Raw genomic sequence first — 27980 nt, 5'->3', positions numbered from 1 at the left:
CAGAGCCGAGCATCTCTAGGCCTTGGGTTCAAATGCCAGTTCTCCCAGGTGACGTAGGCCAGTGCCTTCTCGTCCTAGAGCTTCCGTTTTCTCGTCTGTTAAGCGGCATCACTGAGCAGGTTGTTGGATTGTAAGGTACGGAGGACAGTGCCTGGGCCTTGGCAAGGGGAGTTAAATAATTGGTAGCCATTTCATTCCAAACCTAAAATCCCTAGCACCCATCCTTTCCCGTAAGACGAGGAGCAACACCCCCACCCCCACCCCCGCCGCGGGCAGGGAGCCTCCCCTCTGAAACCCAGGCCCGCACATCACTCGGTGCTCGGCTTTGTGACCCAGTTCCCAGCCCTCTGCCCCCGGGGCCGCTCGGCTCAGCAAAGCTGGCCCCCAGTCAGAGAGGCTCCCCTTTAAAAGGTGCGTCGGAACGAAGCAGCCCGACTGGCGCTGAGCTGTAGCAAACAATTACACAGGGGGGGGGGGGGGGGAGAACCCTCCTTTCCGAGATCGGGCGGGTCTGAATGTGCAGGGTGTGGCCTGGGAGATGAGCTGCCCTGCCTGGAGGCAGCCCTGCGTGGGCTCGCCCAGCCCGCCCTCCCCGCCTCCCCCCTCTCCCTCCAGGTGTGTCTCCGGGCTCCGCCGCTGCCGGTCCCACTGCCCAGCAGACGCCGCCGAGAAGCCACCGCCGCAGCCCCTGACCTGAGACAGACCCGCCAAGCGCCTGCCATGGACGCCGACGCCGCCCGGAGCAACGGGGCCAGCCCGGAGGCCAGGGAAGCCCGCAGCCTGCCAGGCCCCGCGGGCAGCCCTGAGACCGGGGCCAAGGTGGACGGTAAAGACGCCAAGACCACCAACGGGCACAGCGGGGAGGCGGCTGAGGGCAGGAGCCCGGGCGGCACCCCAAAGCCAGGGGAGGGGAAGAGCTCGCTGTTCCTGGGGAGCGAGTGGCGGCGGCCCATCATCCAGTTCGTGGAGTCGGCGGACGACAAGGGCCCCAACTACTTCAGCATGGACTCCGGGGACGGCCGGAGGTCCCCCTACGCGGGGCTGCAGCTGGGGGCCGCCAAGAAGCCCCCGGTCACCTTCGCCGAGAAGGGGGAGCTGCGCAAGTCCATCTTCTCGGAGCCCCGCAAGCCCGCCCTGCCCGCCGGGGAGCCCGGGGGCGCCCGGAGGCACAGCTCCCCCCGGGCGGGCCTGGGCAGCCTGCCGCGCGCCAAGCCGGGCGCCGAGGAGGTCCTGTGCGACTCCTGCATCGGCAACAAGCAGAAGGCCGTCAAGTCCTGCCTGGTGTGCCAGGCCTCCTTCTGCGAGCTGCACCTCAAGCCGCACCTGGAGGGCGCCGCCTTCCGCGACCACCCGCTGCTGGAGCCCATCGGCGACTTCGAGGCCCGCAAGTGCCCGCTGCACGGCAAGACCATGGAGCTCTTCTGCCAGACGGACCAGACCTGCATCTGCTACCTGTGCATGTTCCAGGAGCACAAGAGCCACAACACCGTGACCGTGGAGGAGGCCAAGGCCGAGAAGGAGGTAACCGCCCCTGGCCCGGCGCCCTCCCTCACGCAGGCTCTGCCGCCTGCTCTCCTCCACGGGGCCCTAAGCTTTGGGGCTGCCGCCTCCTCGGTCCCCGACTCTCTCCTGCCCCGGCACACCCCCGGCTGAGGGTCGGAAGCAGCCCCGGGCCTTAGGAGACAGGCCTTCCCCTGGAGGAGCAGGCAGAGGCTCAGGGAAGATGGGGGCCTGGCCAAGAGCTCAGGGCCAACCCGCCAGACCCGAGAGTCGGCTCTCAGGCCTGCTCTGAGCCGGGCTGGCCGGTCCTCCTTTTTATTTAAGGGAGAGTCTCCATTCGCTCTGAGCAGGGCCGGCCCCGGGAAAGGGTCAGGGGTGAAGAGGGAATTTGACTTTCAAACGTCCTTCATCTCTGGCTTTAGAGTTTGCATTTAGAGGACAGCGACTCCCGCTCTATCTGACCACCCCCACCAGCCTGACCCCTCTGGCCGCCTTTACCTCTCGGCCGGCCCCGTGTGCTTTGCGTGTGGGTGCGTGCAGAACCTGCCTAGGCCCGTGGGCGGACACTATTAGTAAGGTTGGCATTTGTGTGTGGGTGGGGTATATACATATGTGTGTGTGTTTCTAGGCATGCGGGTGTTTATGTGCACACATGGATGTCTGCATGTGTTTGTATGGTTGGCAGGTACGTGTGTTGCATGAATTCCGTGTATGTGGCCCTGCCTGTGCTGCTGTGGGGAGGAGCAGGGGCGTGTAGACTGGGAACCCTGGAGAAGGTCCTGCTTTAAGGGCTCAGCTTCGGCCGAGGCTCCTTCCACATGGGTGCTGGGCCGGTGCTCCCACGGTGACTTGGCCTCGCCCGGCAGCCCCGGGACCCTGAGGACGGCCATGCCCAGCCCTCCTGACCAGGAGCTGTGGTGGCTCTCTCCCTGGGCAGGGGGGCATGTGGAGATGGGAAAATACCTGGATGCCTCCAGAAGCCTCATTCGGCCCAGGAAGGAGGTGCTCCCAGTTCCCCCCACTTTCCCACTCCAGCCTGGCTCCCACCTTCCTACTGGGCGGCCGAGATGTGGGGGGCACAGAGCCCCTCCCCCAGGAGCTGACTTGGGAAATCACCCAGAATGAGGGGCAATCGTCAGCAGCCACAGCAGCCAGGCCACGGCAGCGCCTCTGCCTGGGCTCCAGGGCCCGCCCGGTCTGTTCCTGGGTGTGACTCTAACCTTTGTGCACCGGGTCTTGGTTTCCCGGTGAAACCGAGGGCTGGACGGATTGGTTCCCACGTTGCCCTCCTGGAACCCGAGGGGCTTTGAAAATGTCGTCAAAGCCTCAGGGACGAGGAGGGAGGACAATGGAGCCAAGAGCCGCCTGGGGCTCCCGCTCTGTGACCGGCAGCAGCCCTCAGTCCGGCTCATAAGGGCTGGGCCAACTTCCTCTGAAACAAGGGTGTGCCCACCTAGGAAAGCGCAGGCGCCCTGAGGTCAGAGGGGCCTGGGCAGCTCTCCCCGAAGGCACAGCTGGTCCGGGGCTGGGCCCGAGGCGCAGGCGCAGGCAGGAGGCAGAGCGCACAGCAGCTCCTCGGGGGGCTCCGCCCGACACCAACCGCAGGTGAACAAGTCACCATGACGGAAGGCCCACGCACGGGGATTGCAGGCTCCTCCCGCCTCACTGCGGCGGGGACAGGCCGGGAGGAGGGCCCGTCCAGCTGCAGGGTCTGAGGGACCGTCTCCCGAGTTCTTGTCCAGCTTTGGGAGCAGCTCAGAACAGCCTTGAAGGGGCAGGACTCAGCGGTGCGCTCTCCGGGCCTCCGGGGAGAGGGTCTGACCCACAGACGTGACTTTGATGGTGGGAGCTTCATGCAGCGTGCGTGCGCCTGTGTGTGTGTGTGTGTGTGTGTGTGTGTGTGTGTGTGCATGCATGTGTGAGCGTGCATCTGTGTATGTGTGTGCGGTGCCAGCAGCGTAGACCAGCCCGGGGAGGAGGGAGAGCAGACAGCCTGCCTGGGCCGGGCTCTGCGGGAGCATCAGCCGTGGCACCAAGCAGAGTGCGTGGGTTAATGGGTCAGAATGAACACGCACATCAATCCGGCACCTTTCTGACGCACCCCCTCAGACCCAGCACCGGCCCACACTCTGCCAGGGAGCTCTGCCCAGACCTGTCGGACAGGCTGGTGGTGAGAGCCGGGTGAGGTCATCGCAGACACGTTGCTTCGCTGCAGGTGCCATGAGCTGAGGGTGTCCGTCTCCCTCCCTCCTCCCCTCCCTCCCTCCTCCCCTCCCTCCCTCCTAGGATCCGAGCAGAGGCAGCGCGGGGGCAGGGCACTCGGTGGCAACATGACGGCCCTTCTGGGGCGGCCGGGGTCAGAACCTTGTCCCTTTCGCTGCGAATGCCACAGGGGTCCCCCAGGTGTCTACCACCTCGGCCTCGGGTGCTCCCCTGGCTGGATCGGCTGACGAGGTAACAAGGAACACACGCACCCCTGTGCCTCACGCCACCCACCCTGCCCCCCTCCTCCGTCTGCCCAGGCCTTCCTGTTGCTGAGCGAGGGCTGCTCCTCCCAGCAAAGGGCCGCTTGCTCCCAGGAGGCGTTCCGCCCCGGGTGCTCCTCTGACTTCAGAGCCCTGCCTCTCCCCTCGGTGCCCGGCTCCCCACGGAGGCCGAGCTGCCGGCTGCGGGGCCGGGCAGTCATGACCCCTCAGCCCTGAACGCTGGGCTGGTGCGCGCAAGAGCTCTGTGGAGAGAGAGCAGGGATGGGCTTAGGAAGAGAAGCCAGCTCAAGGCCTGGCCGTGATCGAGGGGCGGGACCACTTCCCGGAGGTCTGCGGGGAGACCTGCTCTGGGAGCGGGCGGAAAGGAGGTGGGGGGACCTCTGTGGGTGCTGAGGGGGAAGCTGGAGACAGGACGGCAGGAGAGTGACAGGTAAACGGGCAAGAGGCACACCAGGCTTCAGGGGACACACCCCGGCGTTCTGTGGTTACTCCTACAACAGTCTCACCCAGTGGGGCTACTGCACTGACTTGATAGATGAAGAAATAGGCTCGCCATGGCCAGTGTGCTCAGTGGGTAGAGCGGCAGCCTGCACACCAAAAGGTGGCGGGTTTGATTCCAGGCCCAGTTGGGGCGCGTGCAGGAGGCAACCAATCGATGTGTCTCTCACATCTTTCTCCCTCCCTCCTTCCCTTCCTCTCTCCCTTTCACTCTCTCTAAAAATCAATGGGAAAAATATTCTTGGGTGAGGAAGAAAGAGAAAGAAAGAAAGAAAGAAAGAAAGAAAGAAAGAAAGGAAGGAAGGAAGGAAGGAAGGAAGGAAGGAAGGAAGGAAGGAAGGAAGGTTCAAAGATGTCAGAGACCTACCTGAAGTTCATCACGGCCTGGGGAGAGGCAGTACTGGCTCAGCCCTTAGTGGGGCCGCAGCCCAGGCTGTCCTATCTCCCCAGTTGCAGGCTCTCCTTGGACTCCCTGAGTCCAGTGGCTTCCAACAGTCGACCTCTGACCCGATGGCCTGATGAATTGTTAGGACACAGATGCCCGGGGTGTGCCCCCGAGGTCCTGGGTCGAGGGCTCAGAGCCTGGGATCTTTGCTAATGTGCTGCCGGGTTGGGAATCCCAGATCTAGTTCAATGTTACCAGGAGGAAACCGAGGCCCGGAAAGTGGGGTGACTTCCCCAAGGGCCACAGCCGTGGCGCTGGCCTGGTGATGCTCTCCCACCCGTCTTAGCCCCCCCCCCCCCCGCCTGACCCCTGAGGAAGCAGGAGGGGGAGCCGCTGTGGGCACCGAGAGGAAACGGGGAGCTTGAGCGTCTCAGATTGTCATCCAGATAATCACCGCTTGTCGGAGAGTACAAATTTGGCAATTAACTGGTTCGTTTGGGGAATGCGCCAGCCAGTGGCCCGTGTGGTTGATGCGGCCAGAGGGAGATCATGGCCTGATCTCAGTCGCCCCTCCCCGAGGGCAGTGGGAGTGTCCAGGTGCGTGTCCAGGTGTGTCTGCAGCTGGAGGCCTCCCCCAGGTGGGCACATGCTGAGCCGCTCTCTGCTCTCAAGGAGACCTCTGCTCCCCCGGGGCCTCAGAGCAAGAGGCAGCCAGACAAGTGTGGAAGCGGAACAAAGGAGGCGTTTAGGGACAGGCCTGGGCAGGTGAAGAGGATGAACTGGGGAGTAGGAGGAAGTCAGGAGGGAGGGGAACCCCCGTTCCTGAGGCCCCATCAGACATGACTTTCATCACCTTCCAAGGGAGAGGAGGAGAGAGAGCTGGGGCCCAAGGGCAATAAGGAGGGCATGGGGGGCACCAAGAGGAAGGGGTGGGATCACCAAACTGCCCCCTGCGAGGTGGGAAGCCTGTGGGCTGAAGCAGCGCGGGAGCGGGGGTGGCCGGGCAGGTACAGGGACAGCCCAGAGGCCAGGCGGCCGCACGGCAGAACCGAGGGTTGCTGCCTCCTGGTCTCACCACTTTCTAGCTGTGAGGGCTCAGGCGAGCTTGGCCAGATTTCCAGGCCTTGGTTTCTGCATCTTTGTTTATTTTTTTTAAGTTAGAAAACTCATAAACATACATTTATTCAGGAAATACAATTACTCAAGTCCTTGATATTTCAATGACCATTCCACCTTATAAGATAGTCACAACATGTACTCTTTTAAGTCTACACCAAGTCATGCTGCCATTCTTCTCAGGTAAACCAGAGCCATTTCTTCCGTTAAATGCTAAAATATCCATTTAAATTTTAAAACTACTTGAGCCAAACTACATTAAGTACTTGGACAAAATAACTTCCAAACATTTAAAAGACAATAATTAAAAAAAAACAACAACAACACGCTTAGATCTCAAGAACTAAGGCTCCGTAGCCTGGCAGATTGCTATAGGTCGGTGTCCGCGTTAAGACAGCTCGGCGTCCTCAGTGATGTATTTCTCACCTGCCATTTTAAACGTGGTGGTTTCTGATCTTTACAACCCGCACTCCGCAGGGGTACCGGTGAGAGGCGCAATGGCGGGCACACAGTAGGTGCTCAGTGATGCAATCAGTGCCCCTTCTCCCCTCGTGCTGCGCGGTGTCCCGGTGTTCGGTCTGTCCCGCCTTTCCCAGCAGGGGTGTTGACAAGGGGCACCCAGAGGCTGAGTACACCGCTAGGGTCTCCCCCAAACCCTTCACCCAGAGCTGAGAAGGGGCCGTGGTAGCAGCACAGCCTGTGGTCCCGGTTCCCTCCCCAGGCCGCTGAGCTCTGCGGGGCTGGCCTGCGGCTGTGCTGCCGGAGCCGCGCACAGGGGACAGCAGGCGTGTCAGACTCAGGCCGACACGGGCCACTCAACAAGGGGTGAGTGGATGTGGCCGCAAACAAACAAAAGCTTCCATTTTCATAGAAACGGAGGTTTATTTCGGGAGAGACGTGCTGACTACAAAGGGCTGAAATAAATGTCATCATTAACATAAAATAATAGAACATTTTAATAAACATTAATATTTTTTCTTGAACATTAACTTACCAGACACTGAATAACTGCACAAATTAATAAGCGTAACGCAAATAAACCTATTTTTCTTGTTCTCCGAAAGCGAAATATTTCCTGTTGCGCACACCAAACAAGTCAGTCCAAGACTAAGGACGTGGCCATCGGCTGCTAAAATATTCGCTGCTGGTGTTAGCGGAGAGAAATGGCGTGCCTGCGCGGAAGGCGCGGAAGGGAAATGAATGCAGCACGATTGTAGTCGTCAGCCATTAGCGAACGCTGTGGTTCGTTGTTAATAATTATGTACCGTGCTCGCTTCGGCAGCACATCTGCTAAAACTGGAACGATACAGAGAGGGCTGGCATGGCCCCTGTGCAAGGATGACACGCAAATTCGTGAAGCGTTCCATATTTTTAAAAAGAAAAATAATAATAATTATGTATAACAGGATATTGTAAAATGTAAGTTATGAAATTGTTATTCATACCATTATATTGGCTGGGCCGCAAAAACATTCATTGTGGGCCGTGTGTGGCCCGTGGGCCGCGAGTTTGACACACTTGGTGTGCAGCTTCCTCGTGTCCCAGAGAGATGAGACTGGCCTCGCCCAGCTGACCTCCCACCCACGGCTGCGGGCAGCGCATCTCCACTCGGGTCCCTCCCCTCCCGCGGTGCACGGCCAGCCACCCGTTCCTCCTGGGGCTGGCTCCCTTGCCCTTGGCCCAGGCTTTTTTATTATTTTTAAAATAGTTTTTTATTGATTTCAGAGCAGAAGGGAGAGGGAGAGAGAGAAACATCAGTGAGGAGAGACAATCACGGATCGGCTGCCTCCCGCACGCCCCATGCTGGGGTCGAGCCCGCAGCCCAGGCCTGTGCCCTGCCGGGGAATCAAACCCTGACCTCCTGGTTCGTAGGTCGAGGCTCCACCCCTGAGCCACGCGGGCCGGGTGGCCTGGCTGTTGAAACATTTTCTAACCTCATCGGACCCTCTTCCTCTGTGGTCAGAGCCTCTTCCTGCTCTTGGCCAGTGAGTCCACGCTGTCCTTGTCGCGCCCGCAGCCTCGACATGGCCTCGTCCGCTCCCCGCCCCCGAGCCCCGCACCACTGCTCCCTCCAGACACGGGGCTCCTCTGGCCTCCGCCTGCTCTGGTCAAATCGTCCCCCAGTCCCCCCTTTTCCCACCTCCATTCTGGGTGCCCCGTGTCCTCCAAACCTCCGGATCTATTTTGCATCTTTAATCTAAAGCAGCGGTCGCCAACCGGTGGTCCCTGGGCCACGGAGGTCCGCGAGGTCCGAAAGGTTGGCGACCGCTGCTCCAAAGCGCCCTCCCCGGCCTCTCTGCGCACACGTCCCTCTGTGCCCGAGTGTCCGCCTCACAGCGCTCGTGTGCACCACCCAGGCCGTGCTCCCGGCTTCGCCTGCCCGTCTGCCCTCGCTCGCGGTGCCCTGCTGGCCTGCCTGGCACACTGCCGGGGAAGGTGCCCTGTGCCAGGCACCTGCTGAGAGCGTCCCTTTCCTGTCCCAGGGAACCCACAGCTCCTTGGAGGCAGCCCCCTTCCCACCTCCATGAAAGGTGAGGCGTGTGCACAGGGGAGCTGCGAAGGCCCCTGCCCGGAGGGGACAGTACCGGAGTTAAGCCTTCGGATGCCCAGTCCTGTGCTCTGGGCGGGTCCCTCCTGGATGCCCCGGGCCTGAGGTGGGAGCGCACCCTGCACGCACTTTTATTCTCTGCTCTCCCGTCTGCCAGACCTTGTGTGTGTGTGTGTGTGTGGGGGGGGGGGGGGGGGGCGGGGAGAAACTCAAGGCCAGCTCCTCCATTCCTGAGCCAGTGACGGCGCCCAGCCTCCGCCTGCCCCTTCAGCCTGGGACAGGCCCACTGTCCAACCTCATGTCCCTTCCTCCCAGCGCCATCTGCCTACCAGGCCCAGACTCCACGGGCCTCCAGGCCTGGGCTTGGCCGGCTCCACCCCTGCGAGCATGCGGGCTGAGCGGCGTCCACGGCCCGGCCTCTGCGCGCTGCGGGCCAACGTGAGGTCACTCCTGCGCGCTGTCTTCCTGCCCATGTCTGTGGCAGTGGCTTCTCCCCAGCCTTCCTCCAGAGCCCAGGCCAAACCCTGCCCTCACCTCTCCCGAGAGGAACTAGTCTCAGCGGGGAAGCCCGGGGCATGCTTTCCAGACCCCCCCCCCCGCCCCCCGCCCCCCACCATGGGAGCTCTCTTCACCTCGCGCCCCACCCCCACCCCCCGGTCTGCAGTGGTTCCCGCAGCACTGCCCGGCGAGGGGAGCCTCCAGGCCTGGCCTGTGGAGGTCCGTGGCGGCTGCTCAGACTCTAGCGATGGAGACACATTCCCGGCAGTTGTGGATACTTCATGTTCCTCAGGGAGACGCTGCGGAAGGGGGGGCTCTGCATGTAACGCCCAGGGGGCAAGGGGGGGACCTGGTGCACCCCAGGCTCCCAGGTGCCTGTGCCTTCTCCTGTCGGGTGGGGACCACTCCCCACTCCTCCCGCCCCCTGACGCCTCCTCCCCCCCCCGGCCCTCCCCGCAGACAGAGCTGTCCCTGCAGAAGGAGCAGCTGCAGCTCAAGATCATCGAGCTGGAGGACGAAGCCGACAAGTGGCAGAAGGAGAAGGACCGCATCAAGGTGCACAGCCGCCCCTCCCGCAGAGGCTCAGGCCACGTTGACCCCACGCTGGTTTTCTCCCGGTTCTCCCACTCGCGTTGGCGTTCTGGCCAATTCCTCGTCTCCTTCGGGGCCAGGGGTACAAGTGGGATCCTACCCATCCCCGACACTCACGTGACATCATTCCAGGGCAGACAGACTCTAGAACCACCACCTTCCGATGCCCCCATTGTCTGCGCAGGCCACCAGCTGCCAAAGGCTTGCCATTGCTCGCTCCCTGTGCCAGGAGGTTAGGTGTGCGTGTGCCATGGTCTGAGTAATTCAAACCACATCTGACTCGTGGCCCGGCCACATACGCATGCATCGGTTCACTTCCTGGTGGTGTTGGGTCCTGGTTGAGGTTCCAGGGAGCACAGCCGGACTCCCGGGCCCTCTTGGGCCCACAGCGTTGCCCACCGGGGCGGGGAGGTGTGGTGGTGGATAAGGAAGGGCGGGCTGTACACCCCTGGCCACTCCATCAGAGCTGGCTTCTCCGTGATGCCTCGAGTGAGCTTCTTGGCCCACCAGGCTCTGTGGGTGGGAAAGACCCGACGGTGCTGGGAATGTAAAGGCTCGCTGCGGCCGGGAACGCCCAGTGACCGACCCCGCCTCCCTCGGTGCCCTCGCTCCGCACCCAGAGCTTCACCACCAGTGAGAAGGCCGTCTTGGAGCAGAGCTTCCGGGAGCTGGTGCGGGACCTGGAGAAGCAGAAGGAGGAGGTGAGGGCGGCGCTGGAGCAGCGGGAGCAGGACGCCGTGGGCCAGGTGAAGGTGATCGTGGACGCCCTGGACCAGCGGGCCCAGGTGCTGCAGGAGGACAAGCAGACGCGGGAGCAGCTGCACAGCATCAGCGACTCGGTGCTCTTCCTGCAGGTGAGGGCAGCCCCCCCCCCGCCACCCCGCCTTCCAGGCACCACCGTCGCCCACCTTCCATGCACCCATCACTCACCACCCACGCCCCAGCCCACCTCTCCCCTTAATTCTTCTACCCGAGCCATTTCCCTGCCTGATGGAGGATGGCGCCCAGGGCCACTTGGCCCTCAGGCAGTGCTGTCGCCGCGCAGGAGGGAGTCTGTGACGGTCAGTGACGCCTGCTCGGGTGTGGGATTGTGGCCGAGAAGCGTTGCATATATGTTGTCCTGGATCTTTTTTTAAAATTTTTATTATGATATATTTTTTATTGATTTCAGAGAGGAAGGGAGAGAGAGAAACATCAATGATGAGAGAGAATCATGGATCGGCTGCCTCCTGCACACTCCCTACTGGGGATCGTGCCCACAACTCGGGCCTGTGCCCTTGACCGGAATCAAACCCAGGACCCTTTAGTCCACAGACCGACGCTCTATCCACTGAGCCACACCAGCTAGGGCTGTTGTCCTTGATCTTGGCTGTTGGCCTGGTCATCCATCTGTCCTCCTGTCTGCTGGAGGGCTTTGGATACTCCTGCCTGCCTGGTCCTCTCACTAGGGGTCATGGTTTGGTCCCCAAGGAGCTGCATCCAGACAATCGGAGAGCAACGTATATGCATGTGGAAGTCACTGCTCGACCAGGTGGTTCAGGAGGGGGGTCCCGGAGGCCCTGGGAGGGGCGCGCAGGCGGAGGGAGCTGGGGCGGCGTGCGGAGGAGGTGGGACTGAGCCGGGTCTTGCAGGCCCCTTAGGATTTGGAAAGTAAAGGGGTTCTCCGGTGAGAGGGGAGGGAGAGGAGTTCAAAGGTGAGGCGGCGGGACCGAGCGCCTGGACGGAGGTGCTGCCCTGACTGGCAGACGCTCTAAAATTCCGCCTTTTTTAGGGCTCTCACCCCCATCCTGCCAGGGAGCCGCCACCTCACCCCACGGACAGGCGTGGCGCACCGTGTGGCGGTGGGAGCCACGGAGGCCCATGGCTGGCCGCCGTGCTGTCAGGGCATTGGCATCCGTGGGCTTTAGTCAAACTCTTTCCCATTTCATTTCATTTCATTTCATTTCATTTCATTTCATTTCATTTCATTTCATTTCATTAAAAATGTTTTCATCCTCACCCGAGGATATTTTTCCATTGATTTTTAGAGAGAGTGGAAGGGAGAGGGAGAGGCAGAGAAACATCGATGTGAGAGACACAAATCCATGTTGCCTCCCTCATGTGCCCCAACCGGAACTCACAACCCGGGCACATGCCCTTGACGGGAATTGAATCCAGGACTCTTCCATCCACAGGCCGATGCTCTACCCACTGACCCAAACAGGCCAGGGCCAAACGCTTCCATTTTATGGAGAGAAATGGGCTCGTTAACAGCAGAGCTGGGTCTAACCCCGGCTCTTCCGGCTCCAGTGTGGAGACTGCCAACTGCCCGTGACAGCCCCTGCGGACGGTTCCAAGACCACCCCGCCCCAGACTAAGGGCCGCTTTCCCTCCTTGCAGGAATTTGGCGCGCTGATGAGCAATTACTCCCTGCCCCCACCCCTGCCCAGCTACCGAGTGCTGCTGGAGGGGGAGGGCCTGGGGCAGGCGCTGGGCAACTGCCGGGACGACCTGCTGAACGTGTGCATGCGCCACGTGGAGAAGGTGTGCAAGGCTGACCTGAGCCGCAGCTTCATCGAGAGGAGCCCCGCGGAGAACGGTGGGTCCTCGCCGGCGGCCGTGGCCGCGGCACGTTCCTCCCGGTCAGTCCTGGCTGCCCCCACGGCGGGCCCATTGGCCCCGCCACCATCGCACCTGTGGTAGTGGTACTAGGGCTGCTGGGGTGCAGCCCCATTGGACTTGCTGCCAAAGGCAGGCAGCCCTGCAGGGGCCTCGGGCAGGGGCCGCCGGCGCCCACATGTCTCTCTTCTGTGGTCGCCCGTCAGGCTCAGGGGCTGCGTCTGATGCCAGGCCCAGTCCAGCCGCTGGGTGGACGCTGCCACTTCTTTTTAAAAAATATTTTATTGATCAATGATGAGAGGGAATCATGGATCGGCCGCCTCCTGCATATCCCTCACTGGGGATCAAACCCACAACCCGGGCATGAGCCCTGCCTGGAATCGAACCGTGACCTCCTGGTTCATAGGTCCATGCTCACCCCTGAGCCCCGCCGGCCGGGCTGTGTTGCCACGTGTAAGGGCTTTGCAGACCTCGGGAGGTGGGCCTAGGACTGCACCTGGGCTGGAGAGAGAGCTTGCCCGTCACCTGTGCTGAGTCCTCTGAGCTCAGAGCCGGGCCGGCCTGGGGGTCGGGGCGGGGCCGGTGGGACACCTCTGAGCTCAGAGGCCGGCCTGGGGAGCCAGGCCTGTCCTGGTGACTCCCCAGCTCCCCTGAAGGCAGCGTCTCTTCTGAATCCTGCTCCTGCTCCACCCACAGAGGCCACTGAAGAGCCTCACGGAAAGCCTCCGACCCTGGGACCTACCCTGCCCCCGTCCCAGCCCCTTCCGTCCCCAGAGCCCCGCCTGGTCCTGGGCCGGCCCCGGCCGGGGACACCGCCTGACTAACGGCTTCTGGCCCCAGACACCCGAGGAGGCGGGCAGGCGCAGCGTGTGCCGTTTTGGGGTGCAGCAGTGCCAGGCCCCGCGGGGCCCCTGCATGTCTGGGTGGTGGTGGCATCACACGGTGTCTCTGAGGACGGGTCAGCCACGGCAGTGAGACGAGATTTGGCTTCAGCGGCACTTGGCTCCCGAAACCCTCCTGCTAATGACGGTGCGATGACAAAGGGGTGAGGCTGGCAGGCGGAGGCCCCGCCCGCTCTCCGCGCCAGCATCTGAGCTCTCGGCAGCTGTAGCCCGTCTCCCGGGCCAGGGCCGGGGCTCCGAGGAGCAGCTTTTCAGGCACCCGCCCAGCAGGCACCGGCAGCTCTCACGCTCTGCGACCCTCGCCCATCTCATCCCGTCCAAGGGGCGGCTGGCGCCACGCGGAGGGCGGGAGCGTGTGGTGGCCACAGCCCCGGGCGCCCACCTGGGGGAGGTGAGGGCTGGCCAGACCCGTGAGGATGGCCCGACGGGCCCAGGTGGCCTGCCCCACCCCTGGCCATTTCTGGGTCACGGTTGTCGGCCACGGCCTCCGTCAGGTGTGAGGGCGGCGGCCCCGGGAGCAGGGGTGCCTCTGACGTCAGCAGCCCGCACCTGCGCCCGGGGCCCGGCCTCCGTGTTGGTTCTTGTTGCGGCCACAGTGTTGCTGGGAACGTGTTTGGCTGTGGGAACGGGGAGACCCTTGTGACCGTCCTGCCCCCTGAGGCCGGCCGCCCACAGGCCAGGGCCTCATTCTGCCGGCAGAGACCTGCACCAGCCGCCTTCCTCCGGGCGGGGCCAGGAAGGGCTGAGCCACAGCCAGGGCTGTCAGGGATGCCTCCTGCGTGCCAGGGCTGCTGGGCACAGGGACAGGTGCAGCATGAGGGACGAGCCACTCTTCCCTCCCGGGAGGGGCGGGCAGGGCAGGGGAGCAGAGGAGAGGGAAGGAGTGAGGAGAGGGAGTGAGGAGGAGGGCTGGGGGCAGCAGGGAGCCACACTGGGTTTTGAGGAGTGAGGGGCGGGCGGGGGAGGAGTCGTGCCCATTCTGAGAGCTCACTCCTCTGCACACCTCTCAAGCCCAGTCTGGGGGCCAGCCTGGGCATCAGCCCGCCCGAGGGATGCAGCAGTGGGGGGCTGGGCTCACCCCGGGTCCTCGCTGGCCCAGCCACATCGGGCCAGTGGCTTCCTGAGCCCAGGCTCCTCGCCCATGCCCTGGGCTGCGTCTTGGGGGCGCAGGGGCTGCGTGCCTGTCAGATGGGGAGGGGAGTCAGCAGCGCCTGGCAGATGCAGGTCCCCGGTCTGTGCACACGGCTCCCCGGTCTGTGCACACGGCTCCCGGTCTGTGCACACGGCTCCCCTGTCTGTGCACACGGCTCCCGGTCTGTGCACACGGCTCCCGGTCTGTGCACACGGCTCCCGGTCTGTGCACACCGCTCCCCGGTCTGTGCACACAGCTCCCCGGTCTGTGCACACGGCTCCCCTGTCTGTGCACACGGCTCCCGGTCTGTGCACACAGCTCCCCGGTCTGTGCACACGGCTCCCCGGTCTGTGCACACGGCTCCCGGTCTGTGCACACAGCTCCCCGGTCTGTGCACACAGCTCCCCGGTCTGTGCACACGGCTCCCCTGTCTGTGCACACCGCTCCCCAGTCTGTGCACACAGCTCCCGGTCTGTGCAGGGCGGGCAGAGCCCCCTGCGCCCCGGGGCCCCAAGCAGAGGGGGTGCGGCCGGTGTTGCCTTCTCTGAGGCTGGGAGCCGTGCCTCTCCGGAAACAGCGGGTGGGGCACTGCCTCAGCGAAGCCGGGGTGCCCCGGGGCAGCTGCTCCCCTCAGCCCCTCCGCTGACCGCCTGGCTCCTTCCTCCCAGGGGGTGACCATCGCTACATGAGCAACTACACTAGCAGCTACGCCAGCGACTGGGGTGCGCCCGACACCATGAAGAGATATTCCATGTACCTCACGCCCAAGGGTAAGGGCCCTGCTTCGCGGAAAGACTCGCCAGGCGCCCTGGGTGGGCGAGGGCGCTGTCCTGTTCGCCTGGGACCATCTCAGCATGTGCCTGTTCGGATGACCTATGACCTGGCACCCTGCTCCTCAGGGGCTTCCCTCCTCACGACCCAGGGGTCCCCACCTTCCCTCGCCTCCAGCCCCACCCTTCCTTCCCACTCCTCCCGCCCGGCCCCGCTGGGTCTGGCTGCCGCCTCGGTGTTCGCATCGGGCGGCTCTCCCTCCGCTGTGGGCCGCCTTCCCCGCCCGAGAGGGTGCCGCGGGGTGGGGTGCAGGCCAGCGCCTGCCTGTCCTGCCTGTGGGAGCCTGTCCCATTCTTTGGCACCACAACAATGCCCCTTACGTAAGGCGGGTGTGGCCCGCCAGCCGCAGGGGGAGGGGTGCAGGCATGTGTGGGGAGGGTGCAGGCATGTGGGGGGAGGGGTGCAGGCATTGTGGGGAGGGTGCAGGCATGTGGGGGGAGGGGTGCAGGCATTGTGGGGAGGGGTGCAGGCATTGTGGGGAGGGTGCAAGCATGTGTGGGGAGGGTGCAGGCATGTGGGGGGAGGGGTGCAGGCATTGTGGGGAGGGTGCAGGCATTGTGGGGAGGGTGCAGGCATGTGTGGGGAGGGTGCAGGCATGTGTGGGGAGGGGTGCAGGCATTGTGGGGAGGGGTGCAAGCATGTGTGGGGAGGGGTGCAGGCATGTGTGGGGGAGGGGTGCAGGCATGTGTGGGGAGAGGGGTGCAGGCATGTGTGGGGGAGTGTGTGCAGGCATGTGGGGGGAGGTGTGCAGGCATGTGTGGGGGAGGGGTGCAGGCATGTGTGGGGGAGGGGTGCAGGCACGTTTGGGGGGAGAATACGTGCGGGGAGAGGCGAGGGAAGGTGGGGACCCCTGGGTCGCGTGGAGGAGGCCTCAGTCCTGCACTGACTCACCCGGGACACACAGTGGGTGGGGTGCAGGGGTGGGAGGGATGAGCTCAGTTCGGAGGAGCTGCCCCACCCAATGAGAAAACAGCACCTGGACTTCAGGTGGAGGCCTGGCGAGGCGGCAGCACCTGCCCCCGCCCCACAGTCCCGGTGTGGACGGCGAGTCCTGCCCTTCGGACGCAGTTCTGGGAGATCCCAGCTCCCCACCAGGCCCTCTCTCCTCGCTCCCCAGGCCTCTGGGCCAGACCCTGCTGGGCATCAAGCCCCGAGTTGCCCCTGCTCTGCCCCCCATTCTGAGGACAGTGGTGGGGAGGGCAGCTCCCCTGCAGGCTGTGAGGTGGAGGGCAGGGGTGGGGAGGGCAGAGCACCCCACCGTGGCCCCTGAGAGCCGGCCTGTCACGGCCCCTCTGTCCCTGTCTGAGAAGAGGATGCCCTGTACGTGAGGCTGGGCATCTGCAGGGGAGACGCAGGGCCCCCCGACCCCGTGCCCCGGCCCCGCCTGCCCTGGAGCAGGAGGAGATGTGCCCTCTGGGGGCTCCTGGGCTGGAGGCAGAGACCAGCGAAGGCTAAGGAGGTCAGAGACTCAGGAAGCGAGGCCCCTGGAGGGCCGGCCGCTGGGGTCTGGGGCTCCGGGCAGCGGGCTGGTCAGCCAGGCTCCCAGGAGGGCCCGGCAAGAGACAGCGACTCAATGCAGAGGGCCCTGGGGAGGGTGCGAGCACTGCGGGGGAGGGGCGGGGGGAGGGCGGAGGGAGGGCGGAGGGCCCTGGGGAGGGTGCGAGCACTGCGGGGGAGGGGCGGGGGGAGGGGCGGAGGGCCCTGGGGAGGGTGCGAGCACTGCGGGGGGAGGGGCGGGGGGAGGGCGGAGGGCCCTGGGGAGGGTGCGAGCACTGCGGGGGGAGGGGCGGGGGGAGGGGCGGAGGGCCCTGGGGAGGGTGCGAGCACTGCGGGGGGAGGGGCGGGGGGAGGGGCGGAGGGCCCTGGGGAGGGTGCGAGCACTGCGGGGGGGTGGGGCGGGGGGAGGGGCGGAGGGAGGACCAGCAGGTGCCGGGCAGGGGCTGGGGCGGACGGGGCTGGCTCTGCGGAGGGAGGGGCCCACAGAAGGACCTGAGTGTGCTTTCTTTTTTAAAAATATGTTCTATTGATCTCCGAGAGGAAGGGGGAGAGAGAAACATTAGTGATGAGAGAGAATCACTGATCGGCTGCCTCCTGCACGCCCCACACTGGGGATGGAGCCCACAGCCCAGGCGTGTGCCCTGACCGGGAATCGAACCCTGACCTCCTGGTTCCTAGGCCGACAGTCAACCCCCAAGCCACGCCGTCTAGTGCAGGAGTGTGTTTTCTCGTCTATAAAGGGGGGTGTATCCCAGTCCGTCGCCATCTCAAGACTGATGTCAGAGGCCACACTGGGATGGTGGGCGGGGCGGGGGGGGGCGAGGACCCTCTCCCGGGGAAGCACCTGCCAAGTCCATGGGCTCCTCAGCCCTTCAGGGCCCAGGGCCTCCATCCAGCACCTCACGGTCCCCGTGGCCACCCGCCCTCACAGGAGCCCGTGTCCCGGCCGCGGGGGTGCAGCCACAGGGCTCTGGCCGCTCCAGCCTCTGGTGACCCACAGTGTCGAGCAGGGGACCAGACGCCTCCGTGCCCAGGCTGTCCAAGCCACACCTGGTGCTCTTGGCTGGAACAGAATGTGTCCCGATGGGGACTTGGGGGTAAATGAAACGGTCGCCTTACTCCAGACCCCAGTGAGCTGTCGTAGTGGCCTCTGGGCCTTGGGACAGGCACTGGGCCTTCAGGTCCCGGGCGCCGGCCCCGAGCAAGCCAGCCACCTTCTGTGATGACAGCCCTCCCCCTTTGCTTCCCAGTGGGGGCCAGGACGTCGTACCAGCCCGTGTCCCCCAGCCGCCTCCCCAAGGACATCAACCAGAAGAACTTCAACAATCTCTATGGCACCAAAGGTAGGGGGGGCTCAGGGCGAGGGGGGCGGGGCTCAGGGGGAGCGGGGAGGGCCGTGGGCGGGGCTTCCAATCCTAGGTGAAGGGGGCTTTGGAGGGGTTGTGAGCTCAGAAGTGGACGGAAGGGCCCTGCTGAGTGTAAAGGGCGAGTGTGCCTGTGTGTGCGGGTGTGAGCCACTGCCTCAGGCCGCGGGAGCAGGGCCTCCTGGGAGCCTGAGTCTGGGGACCTTCTGCTTGGGGACAAGCAGGGGAACTGGGGCCTGGGTGGATTTGGGGGCGCCCCTCAGCATGTGTCGGGGCAGGAGGGACCTTGCAGATTTGCGTGCTTACACCTTGCAAAGCCGACAGCGGTGAAGCCAGACTCCTGTTGCCGTAAGGGGCAGGGTGGCATGGTGAGGATGGGCCCGCCCTGGGCGTCAGGGGGGTGCCCTGCCATGAGAGGGGAGGGTGACATGCCCTTGGGCCCAGGAGAGATGAGATGGGAACAGAGCCCTGGCCTCCCGGGGACGGCCAGGTGCCCAGCCTCTGCCAGGTGCCGCGGTGGACCTCACGCCGAGGGCAGGCGGTGGGCTTGGGGAGCCCAGCTGGGGGCCTGGCCCCTCCCGGGGCCCCTGGTGCTGCCCAGCCCCGTGCAGAGGGAGGCGGGGAGACTGAGCCAGCTCCCAGCCCCCCTGGCACAGAGCCAGTCTGCAGAGGCCAGTCTGGGCCTCTTCAGAGGAAACGAAGTCCTGGAGATCTGGAGGCAGGACCCCCTGGACGGGGCAGCGCCCGGCCTCATGTCCAGGACTGGACTGTGCACCATCACGGGCACGGCAGACTGTGAGGGCCAAGCTGGGTCTGTCCTCACATCCGCCACCTCGGGCTCGAAGGGACTCAGGAGACACTTGTTAAAGGGAGAGAGAGAGAGAGAGAGAGAGAGAGAGAGAGAGAAAGAACAGACGAATGAGGGAATGACAGGGCCAGGCCCATGGCCCATGGACGTGCTGGCTGAGGTCCCGGCTGCAGAGACTTCCTGGGGACCCTGTGGGCGGGCTCACCTGCAGCAGGTGGACAACCAGCCCTCTGACTGCTGAGCCCAGACCGCCCTCCAGGCAGCGGTGGGAGGTCTCAGGACTGGGACCCTGCGGCTGGACGGACAGGAGGCGTCAGAGGAGGGGCCCTGAGGACCCCCACTGTCCTGTATGCCCCCCCCCCCGCCAGCTGCCTCCTTCCCTGCAGGCCACAGGGACATGCTTGCAAATGGACACGTGTCAGCTGCCCCGCCCGGTGAGCACAGTGCCAGGAGGTGTCGCAGCTGCCCTGTCGAACGTTTAGCCCATGTTTGCGTTTATTTGTTCATTTGCTCACTCGTCCATCTGTCAGCCATCCGAGGACCCCCTTCTGGGCCGGGCTCTGTGCCGGGCACGGGTGCCTGCTGCCCTCGGAGCCCAGCAGGGAGACAGACAGCTGAACACGCACCTGCACCGCGGGGGCAGGCGTGTGGTGAGGGGGGTGGTGAGCTCACACAGATTTGGGGAGGTGACGTGGATGCTGACACTGAAGACCAACACATGGATTTGCTGAGAGTGGGGGTGCACAGGGAGTACCCCAGGCCTGGTCTGTGCAAAAAGCCTGGGCAGGAGGGAGCCTGCGGTGTGCGAGGAACCCCAAGTGCAGTGATGGAGAGGGCACGAGGGGGAGCCGGGGGGGGGGGAGGCTGTGGGGAGAGGCGGGCCGTGCGGTGTGGGCTTTGAGCCTTCATGGACGGCCGTGGGCCTGCGGGGCGGGCAGGGCGCAGCACTTCCTAGTTCGGAAGGACAGCTTTGATTGGCAGGAGGTGAGTGGGCCCAGCGTCCTCCTGGCTTGAGACCCGGTGAGGACCGGACAGTCCCAGGAATGGCCTCGTCCTGGCTCTGGCCTCTGGCCGGCGCTGTGGCCTGACCCTCTCCTCCGCCCGCAGGTAACTACACGTCGCGCGTCTGGGAGTACTCCTCCACCGTGCAGGGCCCCGAGGACCTGGCCCCGCCCGGGGTCCCAGGCAGCTCCTCCTTCTCCCTGAAAGGTGAGCTCTGAGCCCGCTCCCACCGCCCTGCACCTGGCCCTGCACCTGGCCTGCTCCTCACTCGCCAGGCCCTGGCCTCCCAGGGCCTGAGCCCTGGGCTGGGAGCCGGGAGCCACGCTCCCTCCCCAGGGCGGCAGCGGCGGGCAGCAGCGTTCTTGGGACTGTTGAATCGCACTGTCCCCTGTGGGCGCCGGGGCACGGCCACACCCTCTACACCCCCTCCTCCCCACATCCCCAGGTGTTGGGGGCTGAGCCCCGAGTCTCCCCACTGCAGAGAGCTCCCTTCCCTGTGCTCACCCCGTCGCCCTGCTGGGTGAGCTGAACCCTGTGGCCAGGTGGCACCTGTCAGCGGCCCGCAGAGCCAAAGCCCTCCAGCTGCTTTGGGGAAAGGGGCGCCAGGACCTCCAGGGCCTCCACGTCTGATCCACTCCCAGGCTCTACGTGGCTGAATAGTCAGCCCTCGGGCCCTGGAGGGGGGTCGCTTTGAGGGGAGGCTCGCGCCAAACCCCTCACAGGGGGTCCCAGGCCCTCACGTCTCTTTGGAGATGTCCAGGCTTGGTGAGCCATGGGGCAGGGAGCCCGCCCGTGTTCCGGCACCGAAGATGCCTGGCCTGGAAGACAGGATGGCGGATGGGGGAGGGGGAGGCTCCGGGGGAGGGCAGGGCTCGCAGGGCGGGCTTTCCAGAGCGGCCCCGTCATCAGAGGTGCCGCCTGTCAGAGCTTCGGCCGCCTGTCTGCACGGGCACAGGCTCAGTGGAGAGGAGACCCAGAGCTCCGTGTGCTGATCTCAGCCTACGCTGTTGGCATTTTTTAGCCAGTACATTCTGGTAGCAACCTGCCTGCGGCCTCTGAAGGTGGCTTCATCCTCAGCCCCCTCTTCCCGGCTGGGACCCAGCCTGTGCCCAGGGCAGAGGTTTGGAACGATCAGCCAGGTGAAGAGGGTGCCCTCGGGCAGGAGCTAGGGAACGGGGTCCCCGTGGCCTGTCTGGCTTCTAACGGATCCCTCAACGGATCCCTCCCTGCTCTGCGGTCAGGCCCAGGCAAAGGCCGCCCGGCAGGGGTGAGGCGGGGGTGCCTGCTCCCTGTGTCCTCACCTGGCCTTAGGCGGGCCCCCTCCACGCACCACGTCCTCCAGGAATAGCTGGGACACCTGTGGCCACCCCCACAGACCAGCTCACCAGCCCCGGGGAAGGCCCTGGAGGGAGGCAGGGCCGGTGCAGCCAGGAGACGCCCCAGGACCAGCCCCGCCCCGTGCCCGCCCGCAGCTCAGGAGGCGGAGAGCACGCTCCCAGCACGGGGGGCAGGGGGGCGGGGCTGAGCCTGGCTGCGGGACGGCAGCCCCCGAACTCCCTCCGCTAACGCCTTTCTCTCCCAGCAGGCCCTGGGAGGCCCCCCGACCACTTCCCCCCCTGGGGACAGGCCACCACAGAGTTTTCCAGGCCCTTGGACACCCATGAGCTGTTTAAAATTAGCCCTGGTACCTGTCTGTCCCCGCCCCTTTCTCTCCCACACGGGACGGTGGCAGCTTGTGGGCTCTCGCCACTTCTACGTCCTGGTCCCTCCTCCGGGAGAGGGTGGGTCCCACTGTCACCCTGGCTGCCCTACCCCTCCTGCGGCCCCACCCCCTCTCCGGCTGGTGTGGGGTTTTCTTCCTGGACACGGAGAAGTGGGACTCTCGGCTCCCGTCGGGGGCAGTGGGCCTCTTTCCAAGGCCCCCGGTGCAGGCAGAGCCGGGCTCTCTGCGTGTCTCCGCCCCGCCCAGCGCCCGGGGAGGCCGGCGGCGGCACCCTGCCGGCCGGTGCTGCTGGCTTCTGGGTCTGAGCAGCCTTGGTCCCCAAGGGCTCTCGCTGGCCCTCGCCAGGGACAAACCTGTTGATTTTTTTAAAATTTTTAATGTTTTGTGTTTTTTATTGATTTCAGAGAGGAAGGGAGAGGGAGAGAGAGAGACATCAATGATGAGAATATTGATCAGCTGCCTCCTGCACGCCCCACACTGGGGATCAAGCCGGCAACCGGGCGTGTGCCCTGAGGGGGAATCAAACCCTGACCTCCTGGTTCATAGGTCGACGCTCAACCACTGAGCCACACCGGCCGGGCTTTCTTTCTTTTTTAATTGTTTGACCTCATGAATCCCACACTATAAACATCATGCAAAGATATGTTTATTGATTTTTAGAGAGAAGGGGAGAGAGAGCAAGAAGAGAAACGTCGATGTGAGAGAAACATTGGTCAGCTGCCTGCCACACATGCCCTGACCAGGGGTGGAACCTGCAGCCTAGGCGTGCGCCCCAACGAGGAACCGAACCCGCAACCCTGTGGTGCACGGGACGAGGCTCCAACCTGCTGAGCACCGGCCAGGGCAGGGCCTGCTGACTTCCCGAGTCCCTCTGCTTCCGGGCCTTTCCCGGGCTCCGCTCCTGCCCAGAGGGTCTAGCCTGGCTGGCACTGAGGGCCTCTCCCAGTCCTGTGGCCACAGCTCTCCCAGACTCCCAGGGGACCCCCAGGACCCCTGCTGCAGGCCCCGGCCTGGGCTCAACCCTGGACCACAGCACAGGGCGATAGCTGCCCCTCCAGGGCCGTCCTCCTGCTTCGACGCAGGAGGGGCTGCAGAGCCCGAGGGCGGGGCTGGTGTCCAGCAAACCTGGGTTTGCATCGGCCCGGCTCGTTCGCTGCGGTGCTGGGCGGCCGCGGGGCTCGCAGAGATGGGGCGGGGCTCCGGGAGACACGCAGAGTCCCAGCGGGAGCCCCCGAGTGGGCCGGCAGGGAGGGCACAGCGTGCAGCAGGGCGCGGGGCCTCCTGGCGGAGCGGCAGGCTGTGCTGTGAAGAGGCTTTCCTGGGCTCTGGGAGGGGTGAGGCTTCAGGAGGGGGTGGGGCGGTTGTGGGGGACAGGGAGGAAATTTCCAGAGTGGAGTGACCCTGACCTGGATTGGGGGACACGCCCCTGCTGCTGGCCCAGCCCGTCTGGCCCGTTCCTCCTCTCTGTCTGCCTCGGCTTCTCCCTCTGGCTAGCCTCCCAGGTTTCCCCCGTGGGACCCTGGGGGCTGCACACGTCCTCGGGGGCTCTCCTTGGGAACGGGCTGGATGGAGCTTGGCGGTCACTTTGGAGATGGGTCCGCGCCCTGGGGGCTCCCTGCGCCCAGGCCTCCTCTGACCACAGCTCTGTCTCCCCAGGCTACCCCTCCCTCATGCGGAGCCAGAGCCCCAAGGTCCAGCCCCAGACTTGGAAATCTGGCAAGCAGACTTTGCTGGTGAGTGCGGAGCCGTGCGAGAGTCTGCCCAGGCCAGGCGTGGCCAGACGGGCGCTAAATGGGGCTCCCCAGTGACAGCCGTCACTTGCCCGGGGCCTGTGGGGGACGGTGACATCTGTGGGCCATGCACACAGCTAAGGGCAGTAGGAACCCAGGGCTCACAGGCAGGGGGCGTAAGTCAGCAGGGACTTTCTGAGCCTCAGTGTTCTCATCTGTAAGCGGGCGGCCTGGGCTGTGATTGGCCGGTGGCTGCTGGGCACCTGTGCTTGCTGAATGACGGCTCTGCTGCAGCTGGGCGGGCGACACGCTCAGCCGGGGGCCGGCACCCGGGGCAGCATGGGGGAGGCGGTGGGAGTAGTGAGGCCGCGGCTGCCAACAGGAGCAGACGTGTTTAGGTTTCAGTAGCTGACATGCGGGCCCTGCACAGACCTCAGCCCTCAGGGCTCCCTCAGATGCTGTACCACAGTCTCCGCAGGCTCTCCCACGGAGGCCAGGCCCGGCCCTGCAGGGGTCAGCCCGCTGCCCAGGGAGGGGGCTCATGGCCACCTCGAGGTGCTGGCCGGGCATGGTGCCTGCCGCCGCGCCCAGAGCCTGGAGAAGAGGCGGGTGATTCTATGCCAGGGGGCTGGGCGGCCTGGGGGCTGCGCCCCAGGCCTCTCACCAACTTGCCATGTGACCTCATGGGAGCCATTCTTCCTCGGTGCCTTAGTTTCCCCATGTATAACATGAGTCCGACGGCTGGGATGATTTCATAGCTCTTCCAACCCTCACAGCGGTGACTGTGACCCACAGAGGGCCGGGGGGGCGGGGGGGCCTGCTCAGGTGCCCTGGGCTCTGTGTCTCTGCCCGCCCACCGCTCGGGGCCTAAAAGGCAGCACGGCTCACTTGTTGCAGAAGACGGGAGAAAACCAAGCCACGCTTTAGAGAAAAGGAGTGACACAGTTTATTACGCCGGCGGACTCAGCAGATCACTTCCCAAGTCTGAGCAAAGTAACATGCAGGGGCCTCTCTTTTATATCTTTCCGGTGTCTTTGTCCCGCAAATATGGATTATGCTTCGGGTCCTTTCCCGGGCTTTGCAAAAAGGGCCCAGGTGTTGGGGGTCTTGAGACCATATCTGATGGTCTGGCCTGGTACCAGCGCTAATAACCCCCCCTCCCTCCCCGCCAGGCTGTTCATCGTTTTTGCCTCTGTATTTAGGTAACAGGTCTTGCAAGGCCAGTTTCTGGGAAAGAGGCAGTGAGTTAATTATAGGTTATCAAGAGTGCACACTGGGCTTGCTGGCACAGATTCAGATTGCTAGCCCCCCAAATACCAGGGTTACATTGGAATTAGCCTTTCAGCCTTCTCACACCGACCTGCGGCCCATCTCACTGACCCGCCTCCCTGAAAGCAAGGTGCAGCCACGGCCAGGCCGTCCCCTTTGCTGTATTGAAGGCTTGGGGTCCAGCGGGCACGTGGGGTCCGGAGACCTGGTCCAGACGCTGCGGCTAAGTGGCTGTGTGCCTCGCCTGTCATTCTCTCCCTGGCCTCCATCTCTTCCCTTGCTTATAGGTGGGGTCCCTGAGGCATGAGCTGAGGCCTCAGCCCCACATTCCCCAGGCCCCAGGCCTGCTGGGGACTGGGCTCAGCAAGGAGTCCTAGGAAATATAGGGTCTAAGCTGGCAAGGCCAAGGGCAGGGCTGGAGGCGCCTGGTGTCTCCTGGGTCAGGGTCAGGAGGTCAGGGGGTCAGGGGGTGCTGCTGGGCTCCGCCTCTGACCAGCTCAGGGACGAGGCCACAGTGCTCGCCAGGGGCCTAGGAAGCGAGGGGAGCGCGGAGTCTGGACGTCGCTGCTCAATGTCACACAGACCCGAGGGGCGGCGGCGCTGGCTCTGTCCTGAGAGGCTTCCTGAGTCCCGAGGAGGAGCCAGGATGGAAGAGGAGACTGAGACGGGCCGTGGTCCCTGCTGGGCCGGGGCGGGCGCAGGCCTCTCCGCCGCCTCTGTCAGGAGGTTCAGGCAAAGGGAGCAGCGAGCACCAAAGCCCTCGAGACCCAGAAGTGGTTTGGAGAATGGGTGGGGATGGTGGATGGACGTGGACCCGGCTGCTGGGCCTGGCGTTCGGCTCCTCTACTTACCAGCTGAGTGGCCGGGGGGCAGATTGCTGAGCCTCTCGCGCCTCGGCTTGCTCCTCTGTAAAGGGGTCTGCGAGCAGGAGCCGGGAACTGGGTGGCTGCGGCAACCCCACCGTGAGCAGTGCCCTGGGGCTCTGCCGAGCAGAGAGCCCTGCAGAGCGAGAGCGGCAGTGCTGGGCGGCCCGGGCCGTGGCGGGAACTGGATGAGGGCCTGAGGGTCAAGCTCACCAACCAATGGCGGGAAATGGACTCTAATTAGGATTTGAACCTGGAAACTCTGTAGCATGGGGGCCCAGTCCTGATCACAGGATAGATCGAGCTTGCAGGTTAGTTAGGCCACAGCTCGTAGAATTGTTGGGGTTCAGACCACTGCTGCTTCCCGGGGGGTTAGGGTGGGGTGGGTCCGGCTAGTGGGATCCCCGCCATCCGCACCGCTAACTGCTCTTGTTCCCGCAGTCTCACCACCGGCCGTTCTACGTCAACAAAGGCAGCGGGATTGGCTCCAACGAGGCCCCGTGAGCTCCAGAGGGAATGAGGCGCCCCCTCCCGCTGACCCCGCTGCTCTCCTACTGTCCTCAGGGCTGCAGGAAGGCCGGTCCTGTGCCCGCCGTCCCCAGCCCTCTGCCCGCCCCCAATCGCCGTCCTGGCCAGCCCCACCTTCCCCATTGGCACACCCTACCCAGGCCGCTCTCCCGCGTTAGGCTTCTAACGGTCCCGGTCTTCGTTGTGCTCAGAAGCCAAGCATCACGGGGTGGGAGACAAGTGGGCTTCTTGCCCCGACCCCCACCTTTCTCTTCAGTGGGACTAGCGGTGGGTGCCACATGGTGCCAGCCTGCCTCCCTGCCCAGGCCCGGCTGCCTCAGGCCTGTGGCCCTGCCTCCAAGCCCTGGCCCCATGCAGCGAGCCGTGGCGCCTGACCCAGCCCTCACCTCCCACCCGCGTGGGCCCGTCCAGGGGAGACTGTTGCTTGTGCCCTGCCCTGGCCCTTCCTGCCCATGCCCAGCCCGGCAGACCTTCAGCCGTGGCCACGACAGAGGGAGGCTGCTCGGGGTCTGGGCATCACCCTGGGGCTCCCCACCCCCTTTGGATGTGCGGTCCCTCAGGCGGGCGGCACGCCCGGCTGGTGCGACTTCAGCCCGAACGGGCCTCTCTCTGAGATAAGCAGCTCCCTGGACAGTGGAGCCCCGGCCCAGCTGCCCTGCGGGACTGTCACTGACCTGCAGGGCCCCCAGCTCTGTAACCGAATCCCCTGGCCATGGGCGGTGGGCACCGCTCCCAACGGCCACGCTCCTCAATGAGGTGCCTCCCCGCTGCCCGCAGCCCACGCCCCTCCCCCCGCCCAGCGCAGTCTCCCTCTCCCCCGCTGCCCGCAGAGAGACCAAACCGTGCAGCTAACGGGGCCATTCTTCTCACTCCCCTCCCTCCTCGGCCGGGAGGCTGGGCCGCTTGCAGGAGGAGGGCGGGCAGACATTCAGCTCAGGCCGCCCCTCAATAAACCACTGATGGCTGCTTCTTCCGTGTTGTGTTGAACAAGCGCATCCCTCAAGAGGAAGACAGAGGACCGGGCAGGAGCGCAGGGGAAGGTGAAGGGGCCTGACCCTTGGAGGGCCCTGTGGCACCTGGAAGGAGCGGGCACAGTAGGGCTGGGTGCTTTGCCCTCCGGCCTCCGGGCTCCGCACCCAGCAGCCCATCTCCCTGGGCCGCCCTGCAGGCCTGTGGCCCTGACGGTGAGGGGCCGCGCTCCTGGCCTCCGGGACGCCCGGGTTCTCAGAGACAGGTCCTGGCTGCCACGCCCTGGGTCCTTCCCCGAGCCCTGCAGCCCCAGAGGAGGGGAGTGGACGGGGACCCAGGTCTGTCTGAGTTCCCGGGCTGACAGCCAGGGGGCAGCTGGGTCCCTGCCTGTCCCGGGCCTGGGCCTCACCTGGAGGGTGAAGGCCTGGAGGTGAGAAGACGAAACAGCCACGTCGGCGGGACCCCCCCAAGCATCGATCCCCCTTCATCCCTACCGGCTCCATCCATGCTGGAGCTGTGGCGATACAGCAATCAGGGGAGGGGAGGTGGGGCGAGGGGCATCTCCCCCGGATCGGGAGGCACGGAGAACAGACCCACTTCCATCCTCCTTCCTCAGGCCCAGCAAGTCCTGTCCATGCTGACCTGGGCCATGCCCCCCCCCCTCCCTGGCGGGCGTGGGCGCTCCCCTCCTGGCTGGTCACTTGAGCTGGGCAGGCTGCCTGCCCTCTCTGGCTTGCCCTTCCCCACGCACAACACGAGGCGCTTACGCTGGGTCATCACTAGGCCCCTCCCGGCTCGAATAGACTACAGTGAGGGTGGTTGGAAGGGACTGGAAAACTGAACATGGTCCCAGGCTGGGGCACCCTGATCAGGACGGGGTGACCGCCAGATGGATGGGAGTCCCAAATCCCCAGGGTCCCACTGCCAGCCCACTGCCTCCCCTGCCTTCAGACCGGCCAGGGCTCGGCCCATCCAGCTCTGCTCCCGCGCCGGGGCTGACACCGACCCTGAGCGACGGGTGAATGATGACTGACACACGTTCTGAGACAGAGGGCTCAGGGCCGCCGGCTACAGAAACCGGGCAGCCCCGTTCGCCCGCCTCCTCAGGCTTTTATCGTAGCAACAGCGTGAACTAAAACTAA

At 64.7% G+C, this 27980-nt stretch overlaps 1 protein-coding gene across 1 annotated transcript; it reads left to right on the top strand.

Moving 5' to 3' along the window:
- TRIM29 (tripartite motif containing 29) lies at positions 1-26813 on the top strand. Its single transcript, XM_079788010.1, has 10 exons — positions 1-135; positions 616-1521; positions 9491-9586; positions 10243-10476; positions 12002-12200; positions 14923-15024; positions 17833-17925; positions 19862-19963; positions 23136-23212; positions 25783-26813. The coding sequence occupies exons 2-10, from the start codon at positions 721-723 to the stop codon at positions 25843-25845; spliced, it is 1767 nt and encodes a 588-aa protein (XP_079644136.1). The 5' UTR covers positions 1-135; positions 616-720; the 3' UTR covers positions 25846-26813.
- Positions 26814-27980: the final 1167 nt, after the last annotated feature.

Source organism: Cnephaeus nilssonii, assembly GCF_951640355.1.
Source record: "Cnephaeus nilssonii genome assembly, chromosome: 13".
NCBI classification, from domain to species: Eukaryota; Metazoa; Chordata; class Mammalia; order Chiroptera; family Vespertilionidae; genus Cnephaeus; species Cnephaeus nilssonii.
This window is presented reverse-complemented; position numbering and strand designations above follow the sequence as displayed.